The 11,635-nt window shown below is 31.0% G+C and overlaps 1 protein-coding gene and 1 long non-coding RNA gene across 4 annotated transcripts; one reads left to right on the top strand and one right to left on the bottom strand.

The window, feature by feature from the left end:
• Positions 1 to 3,459: 3,459 nt before the first annotated feature.
• Positions 3,460 to 11,542, bottom strand: LOC106102548. 3 transcript variants are annotated; one of them, XM_013282064.1, is made up of 3 exons: positions 10,891 to 11,542; positions 10,090 to 10,320; positions 3,460 to 5,230 (listed from the first exon to the last, which is right to left on the bottom strand). In XM_013282064.1, exon 3 carries the CDS (start codon positions 5,163 to 5,165, stop codon positions 4,050 to 4,052), a length of 1,116 nt encoding a protein of 371 aa, XP_013137518.1. In that variant the 5' UTR covers positions 5,166 to 5,230; positions 10,090 to 10,320; positions 10,891 to 11,542; the 3' UTR covers positions 3,460 to 4,049. The 3 variants fall into 3 exon arrangements, with proteins under 3 accessions (XP_013137518.1, XP_013137517.1, XP_013137519.1); XM_013282063.1 differs by having other exon boundaries at positions 10,090 to 11,542; XM_013282065.1 differs by lacking the exon at positions 10,090 to 10,320.
• On the top strand, positions 5,851 to 9,013 carry LOC106102549. Its single transcript, XR_001225578.1, has 3 exons — positions 5,851 to 6,675; positions 7,955 to 8,029; positions 8,567 to 9,013. It is a non-coding gene; the product is annotated as an uncharacterized LOC106102549 (long non-coding RNA).
• Positions 11,543 to 11,635: the final 93 nt, after the last annotated feature.

The following is an 11,635-nucleotide window of genomic DNA, read 5'->3' as shown; positions in this document are numbered from 1 at the left end:
TCAACAATAGATAATAATCTATTAACACGTCTATTTGCTTTCAATGTATCTGTGTTGAAATCTCCAAGTATATTCACATACTTATAGTCACGACGGTACTTCTTGAGTAAGTCTTCTAAAATTGAGAAGTAATTAATTGTAGAATTCGGACTGTAGAATACACCGAGAAGTATCTTAGTTTTATTATGATAGACTTCAATTAGAATGTATTCAGCAGAACTTGTGTAATAACTCAAAGATTTGGCCACAATTTTGTAGTTGAGCTCTTTCCGTAAATAAATCGCGACTCCTCCACAGCCTTTGCCCACTCTGTCGTTGCGTATCAGGTTGAAACCTGGCATATCGCCTGCTTTTGCATTCATTGACTGTTTGAGAAATGTTTCTGATACTAATACGGCATCGACGTTATGAAGATTGACGAATGTCGCTAACAAGGAGAGATAATGTTTAGGTATACTCTGGGCATTGATATGAACAACGTTGAAGTTCTGAGAGTAACTCGAAAATATCGTTTCAAGCTCATCATGAAAAGTGATTATCTTGTTATTATTTTGATCAGCTATAGCGTTAGATCCATTAGGCAGTTTTCCCTTTTTATCAGGACTGGCTCTTCTGGGTTTCTCCATTTTTTGTATTCCTTCTTTTCTTTCTTTGTTGAAGTTATTTTCTAACAAACTCGTAAATTGTCCTTATAAGTCTGTAATACATAAAAATACATTAAAAACAGTCCCAAAGGAAATGGAAAGTGAAACGCAATATAATTTTTAAAAAATACATTGTATAAGTGCTTCAAATCAACAAAAATATTATAGTACATGTTGTTTACATTTCACAAAAATTGCATCATTTCCATAAATGCCTAGTATTATTTGTGAAAAAGCCAGAACGACCTTGAAATATTACTTATTTTACAAATACTTAAATTAAATAAATATCACATTCCGAAAATACTCAATCATTGTGATTGGTAATGCTTATCAACGAGAACGAAGTTTTGCCGCTAATTTTTGACAGGAGCATTTTCGAAAGCATTTTCATTAACTTATTGATATGTATTATATTTGTATATTATTGGGTAATACTTTATAATTAATACTTATCAACATATAAAAAATATTTAAAAACCATTGAACAAGACTTTAATTCTTTTATTATCGACATTTGCATTAATAATGTACTTAACCTAAAAAGCTTTAGTACAATGCTTCTGCTTACTTATTAAGCAAATAATTATTAGCTGTTATAGATTTGATTTTAAATTCATGCAATAATATTCTAGATTTAGAGTGATTATTAAATATTACCTTAAAAGTTTCTTGAAGCACTTGTTTTTTTCACTTGGAACTCCCCACTACTGTATGACTCCTAGAAACTTCCTTTGTGAAGTTACTTACTGCTCTATCATTACAAATACATGACATATTTTTTTATAATCTAATCTACATACTAAACACTCACAATACAGTTTGTAAATATTATCATTATATTATATCTGATATTTTTTTTAATATGATTAAAATGCTTAATGTAGAAAAATAATAATTAAAACGACTGGAAATCATATTTACGTCATTTCCTCTAAAGTTGTCTCTTTCCCGCTGAAATTGCACAGATAATAATCACTTTCAATTGATTAAAAATAATCTTAATCGATACATTTTGTGTATAAAAATACGGAGGAATACTCCGTATGTACGCGTCTGCACATCGACTGAACACATTTGGTATGTTGTTCGCTTAGTCATTTACTACTTCATACGCTGACCTTAGTAACTGGTAGAGTCCCAACGAACGTTTATAGAATACTCCGGCTCCGACTCCGTGCGCGGAGAATTTAAAAAAACAAAAGTGAGTAGCCTATGTATTCTTGCAGACAATCATCTATATTTGTGCCAAATTTAATCGAGATCCGATCAGCCTTTTAGGCTACAAATTCTAAGAAACATCCATCCGTCCATCGAAACTTTCGCATTTATAATGTAAAAAGATTTATGTACATTTTGTTACATTACTTCATAGTAGTATATAATACAAGTAACATATAGTATCACATATACTATCTATACAGATTATATTATGTTAATACTAGAAAACCATAGAGATATATAAATTATATCAAATCAAATAATGTCGATTGTATGACTGATGTATCGTATAAGTATACGATACTCTATAATCGATAACCACTTTTAGTATTTGTTTAAAAAAATGAAAGATGTACCTCTACATTTTAGAGAATACTAAAAGTATCAATATTTAAATAATCATTCATCATCATCCATTTGCCCTTATCCCTTATGGAGGGTCGGCACAGTATGTGCTGCTCTTCCATACATCTCTATCAGCCGTCATATCTGAATCCACTCCTTTCTCTAGCATACCCTCCTTCACACAATCCATCCATACTTTCTCTGGTCTTCCTCTTCCTTTGTAGCCATCCACAGGAAGAGGAAGGAAGACATTTAAATTATCATTGTTACTTATTAAAAGCATATTTCACAGATTAAATAAGAATAAATGTAATATGCCAAATAAATATTTATCCTCTGTATTTGTTAAAATAAAAATATTGACTTCTTTTTAGTAAATTTCGAGGATAGAAATAATAAATTCAAATGGGTTATGTATGGGAAAAGAAAATGTCATTCTATATGTTCTCTTTTTTAAACATCAAAGATATGCAAATGTTTTGCAACTTATTTGCTTGATATAGAAATATCTAAGGTTTTTTTCAATCATATTTACCATAAAAAAAAGTACCAAGAGATGTTATCTCTACTCAAATTACTAACACACTGTTTGATGTACACTTTATCGTGAAATTTAAAATGTGAGCACCAGTATACCTCGGTAGCTTGGCACATGGTATTTTTCAACTACGCCGAAATTTACCACAAGTAATTTGTAATACATATTTAGAGTACTGAAATGCCACTGCCATGGCTCTTTGAAAATATTTTATAATAAAAAAATATTTTAATTACTAAAAACTTTTGTTAAAAGCTAATCCACCGTTAAATATTAATATAATTATTTTTAATCGTATAAGAAAGTAGACAATATAGAAATGATATTACTTAAGTCTTGAAAAATAATTTGAAATGAACCCAGGGAGTGGAAGAATAAAAAAAACATAATAAAATATTTTTTTAATGCGGTACCAAAAACAGACTACAATTTTTTTTAATAATTATCTCATTACAATAATTTTGAATAAATATATCACATTTTAAATGGAAACCATAGCAATAAAAAATTAAAAACAAACTCCTATGTGATGTCTAGTGTTGTTTAATAAAAAATTTCATCTCTGATAGAACTTACAAAAAATATAAATAATTGTATAAAGCCATTTCACTTTAACTTAAAACATTCAATAGAATAAAAAAATAAATTAAAAACAAAATAAATTAAAATCATTAGACTAAGTTTAATCTAAACATAAATTATAACGTGACATTTAACATAATACTTGACTATTTATTGTCATAATTATCTTACTTATTACATAAACTAATCACAGTTTAAAGATGGCTTGTGACGAGTAGAATGAAAATAGTTAGAAACGAAGTTATAAAACCCTTAAATCTTGACTTTGTACGAAACATAAACATTACAAAGACTCTATCTTGAACGTGACAATTACGAGAACGTACTTATAAATCATGGACAAAAATGGTATGAGATTTGTTAGTGAACTTTACTTTGATTGCATCTCATATACTCGTACAAAAGAAATGCAAAAGGTTAGATGGACATGTCTTGTGACGAGAGAATGGGGACATAAACCAGAGAGTGTTAAGACTGAATGTGGATGACTACAAAGGTAGAGGAAGACCGAAGAAAGTATGAAAGGAATGTGTGAAAAGGATATGCTTTAGAAGTGAGATGATGCTATAAAATAAATGCATATCAAACACCAAACGCTTGGAGCTTATCAAGTAAGTCCTTAGCTGCTACATCAGTACTTATGAATTAACATGCAAGTGGAATACATAGGTAACACTTCTTCAATACATTTAAAATGCAATAGATAAAGTCACCAAGGTTTATTGGCCTTTTTGATTCTTACGATTTTCTCGTTTAAACTCCGTTTCGAGTTGCTTGATCTGTTCGCGGCTTTTTTGATAAGCTTTTAAATCATTTTCACCTCGATCACTCTCCTTGTAGATTTTTAATCCTTTCAATTGTTCCGCTAGAGCTCTTCGGACACTGGGTTTTTGCCAAAAAGGTTCTTCTTTAGTTCCGCTAGCTACAATTTCGATAGGGATCCTTTTCCTCGAAAAATTTAATTTGTTTGAAACGTAAATCAAATCATGGTAAGAGAAATAACTTCCTAGCTGACCGTACTTCGCTACATTTGCGAAGTCAGTGACAATGATTAAATCCAAAATGGATGGTGCGAACCCGGGGGCAAAATGAGTCGGGCCGAGAGGCAGAAGGTGCAAGTTCTGACCATCAATGATAGAGAGCAATTTCTTTCGTCTACTATTCCTTTTTAATAGATCCGTGTTAAAGTCTCCAAGAATATCATAATGTTCATAATTGTTACGATACTTCTTGAGTAAGTCTTCGAATGTTGAAAAGTAGTAAATTTTTGAAGATGGGCTGTAAAACACACCCAGGAGTATTTTAGTTTCTTCGTGAATGACTTCAATAAACAGGTGTTCAGCGGACATGGTGTAACGATTTGGAGATTTGTCGACGATTTCGTAGTGCAGCTCTTTGCGCAAATAGATTGCGACTCCTCCACAGCCTTTATCCTTTCTATCGTTACGGATCAGTTGGAAACCTGGCATATCGCCTACATTCGTATCCATAGAGTCCTTTAGAAATGTCTCCGAGACCAATACAGCATCAATGTTATGGAGATTGACGAATGTTGCTAACAAAGAGAGATAATGTGCAGATATACTTTGTGCATTGATATGAACTACGTTGAAGTTTTTAGAAAACTTAGAAAATATCTCTCTAAGTTCATCTTCCAAAGTAATTATCTCGTTATCATTTTGTTCAGCAGATTCTGGTCCATTTTGTACAGTGACGTCTTCTTTGTCACTGTCAGTGGTAACGCTTGGGTTAATCTCATTGTTGTTTTGTTCTGTAGAAGCGGATTCCACGAAGTCCACAAACCCGACGTCAACGTTAACGTTGGCGTTCTCCATTGCTACTTAATATTAATATCTTGTAATGTATAGAAACAGCTTTCAGATTCGGCGTATCTTGATATCTAAAAAAAAAAACAATGAAATGAGTTTACAATAAATAGATACGAATTTAAACACATAATTAGAAATGAACGTTTTAGTTTTCGTTTCAAGAGAATAAAGAGAGCTTGATTTTTTTATCAAATCCTGTATTTAATTAACAGTGGGTTGCTATAACAAGCGTGCGAAGACGCTCGGTGCAATATCATGATCACACAGAAAACAGGCGTGATATGGCAGAAATTCCACCTAAAACTTGGCAAGTGCTGAAGGCCTAGTTATAGGCATCTTCTCGTTTTCGCCCTTTTCGATGTGAAGGGAAAGTGGATTAGTCAGAGGATGGGGCACATATATGTCATGTTTCTGCACGCTTCTTCCTTAATAAAAGGTAGACAACGCTTCTTTACAACCCTATTTTGGCAATGGTCGCTTCGCTATTTTAGTAAATATCGGTGGCTACTTGCACCATATACCATACAAAAATCAAATAAACCATGTCTAAATATTTTTGGACTTGATTTAATTCTATCTATAAAGATCTATTTTATTAGAATATTCAATATATCTTTATTTATTATTATTGTAGCATTCTCAATATGGTTTCACATAATTTAGTTAAAAAAATATTATGAGCTTCAATTACAACGAAAATTGTTATCGCAGGTAATAATAACGTAGCAAATTGTATTCATTCGAATATTCTACTTATAAATACTATAGATTAATATGAATATGGCTTAAATATAGAGATATATCAGTTCAATAGGGGACTATTTATCGCAACTCAAACATTTTGTGGCTTATCACGAGATAGTTTGTCGAGCTTGTAGTCTTTTAGTAGAATGTTGTGCAAAAGTGAAATCCGTTTTAGTTTAATAAATTATATAATAGTTTTATTATTCCATACAATATTTTACACCGGTTTTTCGAAGTGTTCCAGTGACATCATGTTTCTAGAAAATTCTAAATTGATTTTTTGTAAACAGCGGTTATATAATGATACAATTATGATTACTGATATTAAATTGTGGAAAAGGCTGAGGATAGCCAGAAAAAACTTTATCGGAAAAATACGTTTCTACGAAGAAGGTTATACGAAGAACAATGATTCAACATGCTAAAGATTCCAACGCTGTTCAATGAAAGTAATAAATCTTAATAAGGTACACAGAATCCTTCGTGTGACCAATTTACAAGATACGTGTTAAAATTTCATACTTTAATAACATTTAGAAGAAAATACTCAAGAAAATTTAAGAAGATATGACTAAAGAGTTCATTCCCATATCAAAAGAAAGACATGTGAACGAAGAATGATTTATAATAACTTTTATTGAAGAATTACGCAGAAATCTATACATTTCAATCATTTCTATTAATTACTAGACGTTCAAATAATTATGTTTGAACATTCATAATCTTTATAACCTGAAAACTGCTGCTATTATCGACACGTTATATTTCAAAGGTAATTTTTAAACCTAAATTGTTAAAGCCTTATAAATAAACGCAGTTTAAAGTTAAACTTACATAAAATATTTGCTTATACTCAGTTTATTTCTAATTTTGATTTTATACCGCGTTCATTTGTAAGGCTGTTATTCTATATCGTGTTGTTAGCTTACAAAAAACCCTAAATTAATACAGTTTATATCCCAAAGTTTAAAATTTGTTAGATTTTTTATATGTATTCATAAATGAAACATTTTCATGTACTTATTCATATTTACCAATATGTATAAAACCTATTATTTGCAAATAATCAGGCCACGCTCTGCTTCCAATGTCACTTTCTTATACTGAAACGGAAGGAAGCCATAAGACAAAGAAAACTAAGGTATCAAATTAGTGCTTTTAAATATTTTTTTAAAATTAACTAATATTATAGGTCTTATGATAATTAAAAAAGTATGCAAAAAATTAAATTTAAAGCTTTACGAAAATAATTAAGCGATCAAAATTAAAAGACACATAGATATCTCTAATAGCGGGAGCACACCTTTAAACTATCGCTGTTGTGCGATTGTCTATTGTTTCGCCGCCAATTTAACTGTTTAGTTGCACAATATAAAATCGAGTGTGCTCGCACCTCTATATAAGCTCATAGGAATCAAAGCGCAACCAAACGGTTTGGGATTGTTTAGTCAAAAGAGTGCGTGCGCGGCAATTCTAAGAAAATTTTAACTAGATATTATTTAACAGTTCATATATTGGTTTAGTTAATGCAATGTTTAGTAACACTTATATGATATTATGGAAGTTTTTTACCTTTGAACACAACACAAATCACTACACTTTCTTGTAGTTAAGGATACTTCTGATGGATACCCAAATATTAAGAGTCAATCCTTTAGGCTAGCTGTATCAACGACCACCATTATCATCCTGACGCTCACTCTCATAAAGGAAACAAAGTTAGCGGCGCACATAATTTTAGAAACCTTAGGGCCTGTCCCACTAAATTGTAAATTTCCAAACAATCCAACATGCAAAATATGTGATGGAAATATCAGATTTTGTTCCCTTATGACGGTGACGTAATTTTTAAGCAACCTGAGACAATCAGCCAGTAGTGGGACAGGCCCTTAATGTTTTGATTTAACTTTTACACCTGACCGCCTGTCTATCGCCAACCATCATCATCATCTGAGTGGCTCAGTGCTTACCCTAAGTTAGAGAATACTTGGGAGAAATTAATTGTCACAAAATAAATATCACGTCGACTTATTTTCATATGTTTGTTACAGAGAAAACTGATCACAAGGAGATTTAAAAAAAATATTTATCTTTAAATGTAACTTTTTGGAAGAAGAAAATTACAAGTAAATTGATTAAAATAATATTAATTGTATAACTTTTTACGTTATTTAAACAATAGTTTAGTGTCTATTTATCGTACAAAATCAATGAGATAACTATACTTCGAAGGCAGCAGTAAGGGAAAATCGTCATCTTCGTCATCATCAGTTCACTTCACCTCTGAGAGCCCCAAAGCCTAAGAGGTGATTAGATCATAGTTAACTACGCTGGCCCAGTGCTCGTTGGTAATAAGGGAGAAATGAAAAATTTACTTGACCAATTCCGTAACATAGATGGCGTTGTTACAAAACATGTATTTGAATCATAATGTGTAGGTGTATGTAAGCTTATGTTTTGTTTTTCCTCATCTTTTAATAGAAAATTTATATAAAATCTCACATTACTCAACGGGCATAGTTTCAACTTATTTATAACATGATAGTATTGTCAATAAATTTTAATTAATCTTATTTATAACATGATACTAAATACTATAGTAAAAAACATTAAGCTCTAAATTTTCTTCTGTTGTCCAAATTTCACTTCTTTTTGTATTACAGTGGTATGCTATTGGATTTAAATATCGTTGTTATAAATGGAGATGAAGTCGTTGCTATACTCCGTCGACTACGCGATACATCCAAGACGTTGTCCATGCAGAGATTTCCTTCAACACCATTATTTAAACCACATTTTTTTAATAAAAACCTAGAGACTGTGTTATGAACTTGTGCATAACGGAACTTGAATCCAGATCAAACAGAAACTATCACAGTCAATGCGGGCGGGTTGGATGGTCGCCCAGGGCGCTGGACAGAAAGGAGCGACACAGGACTGCCAATTTAGTATTCTTACATCAACCAGTTAACCCCCCTTCCCATCTAGTAGCAGGTAAAAAGAGACGCCGTAGAAAGCTCGACCAGGGCGCTGCACACACTGCCCATGATTGTTATTGTTTGTACTGTAATGTTTAATTCAAATGTATTTAAGTAATGAAAAAAAACTACTAATTGTTTTATTTCTATTCAAATTTAATTCATCTTCCACTGCCTTATTATACTCCCGTAGGGTCGGCGCATCGGGTTTTCGTCCTCCAAATAACTCTATCATCCGTCATCTCAGTCATCATTACTTTCTTGGTCATACCACCTTTCACGCAATCCATCCATGTCTTTCTACGGCTACCTCTACCAGTGTACCCCTTCATACTCATAAATAAAGTTTTATTAAAAATCTATTGAGTATTCGAATTTATCTATACTTCTATATCAATACTATTATAATAAAGCGTAAACACACATTTCTTTGTTGCCTAAGATGCAATTACAACATATTTTTAAATAATTCTGTTTTTAATAAAAAGCCCTATACTTACGTCACGCTTTAGGCTATTTATTTTCACGGCATTAAACTTAGGGGCTGCTAAATATTTTGGATAAAACCCCTAATGTGGGAAAGAGACCATAAGTTGCTGCATCAAGGAAGCAAGATTGTCATAGTAAGGTAATTGATATTTTAACATTTGCGATAAAGAATTTGACAAATGTACCTAAACAATAAAATATAGCTAGTTTTGGATACTTTTCCTTCCCATACTTTCATCTTAAGAAAAGGGTGGAAAGGGAAAGGGACTAAAATTAGGCTTATAAGATATTTCAAAATACTTAGTAATTGTTCAAGGTACTGTAAAAACTGTATTTACCAAAAAAATTTCTAGCTTCAAACTGTATAGTTTGTTAACAAATATATACATGTAAAAAAGGAACATAAACTCTAGGTACTAACTATTCAAAGCCAAAACAAAAATGTTAATTCTTAAATACCGTATTTATTTAGTTTTTTATTAAAAGCAATAATACAATGTCAGATTTTTTATAATAAATAGTAAGAATGTTGTAAGAAATCAACATAAAAAATTATAAATTAATGTTTTTCCTAGAAAAAAAAGGTTACTACACATTTATTGTATTCATATTTCGAAAACACATGTCGTCTCCAGTTATAAATCTTTTACTTATTACATTCGGCACCTGCTGACTAAAATCCTGAAAGCATTTTGAAAATTAGACATTTGTATACTCACCTTTAAAGTATTTTATGTTGACAAGTTGTAGATCCCAGGGGTCGCTGGACAAACGAAGTGGAAAAAGACCCAAGTGAACTCGAAGTGCAGGACTGGGACGAGATGACGCAGGATCACGAAAAGTGATTAATTTGGCAAAGGCCAAAACCCAATTGGGGTCGCTACGTTACTCTAGTTTGTTTTTTGTGTTGACAAGTAGATCCGGATAACAATTTTTTAGTTTTTTGTTGACTTTCAGTTTATGAAAAATAAAAAATAAATCGTTAAATCAAACTCAGATAACATCCAGACAAAAGTAAAGAAAAACAATGATGTATGAAACAGCAAAATATAACCTAACAAAGACAGATGTTAATTTTTTAGTTTTTACAACTACAACTTACAATTAAATGTAAAATAAACCTTTCAAATGATGAATATTATTCGTTTAAGCAATTACACAAACAAATAATCAAGTTTATTGATAACTAAAGAAGATAACAGTTTTCCCGCCAATTTTGAGCACATTCATTTCTTCATTCAAATGATACAATATAAACTATGTTGTTACCTATTTGCATATTAAATTAATGTATAATTAAGAAATCTGTAATAATTTCAATATATAAAGCTGGCTTTATTCTTTAGTACACAACTAAAGTTTGAAAAGTAACCTTAAAATGTCATCCGATATTACCGTACGTTTATAATGATTTTTAGTTGCGCATTATCACTAATTTATTATACATTATGTAAAACATTGCTTTATCATCATTTTACACATATGATAATAATTATTTGACTAGATTTTAATATAATTACCTAATAAACTTGTTCAGACTTGATTCTTTCTCCCGTATGCTACCATACCGATCCTTCGTTCCTCCGGCCTGCGCAAACTTCATTTCATACTATTTCTTGATCAATATACAAACATTATTTTTACCATTCCGATTGTTTACGCTCAAAGTTAAATATTTAAGTGTTACAATTCTTATTATATTTAATTTCATTTTTTCACCATTATTATCTTGCCAATTTAAATAAAATTTGTAAATAAAACACGCAAAATCAAAGGAGCTTAATTGCGTCATTTCCGTTAACCTTATTAAGTTATCGTTATCCAGCATATAAAAAATTGCACAGATAATCAATATTTTACGCAAAAACATTTTTTATTTCAATACCACTTTTTAATTTTAAAACTTGCACACATTTTTGGTTTGGGTTTAGACGGGTTACCTCGCTGGTTTTAAAACTGTACTGAATATAAATAAGTTAATTACAAGGCCAAAGCACAGACTAAACTCTTGGTTTGTTGAACCCTGCGCAAGCGTTGATTGGTCGATGAGTTACAAGTTATACGTTGATAGGATATTAATAGATCCTGCACAAATCTTTTTATATGTACGTACTTTTGTTTTGTAGTTAAATTCTTATCGCAAAGTTTAAAATGAGTGCAAATAGTAATAGAAGAAAAATAATTTACATTAATGCATTACGTTTTAAACATATGAATTATCTTTCAATCTCATCGCGAACTTTTATTATACTAATATTATAAATG

The sequence above is a fragment of the Papilio polytes genome, unplaced genomic scaffold (assembly GCF_000836215.1).
Source record: "Papilio polytes unplaced genomic scaffold, Ppol_1.0 DF823923.1, whole genome shotgun sequence".
Taxonomy (NCBI): domain Eukaryota; kingdom Metazoa; phylum Arthropoda; class Insecta; order Lepidoptera; family Papilionidae; genus Papilio; species Papilio polytes.
Note: the sequence above shows the minus strand (reverse complement) of the source record. Positions and strands in the feature narration are given on the sequence as shown.

What these genes read in the sequence shown, in the direction of transcription:
- LOC106102548 (XM_013282063.1), bottom strand. Translation starts at nt 5,165, where the DNA reads ATGGAGAACGCCAACGTTAACGTTGACGTCGGGTTTGTGGACTTCGTG.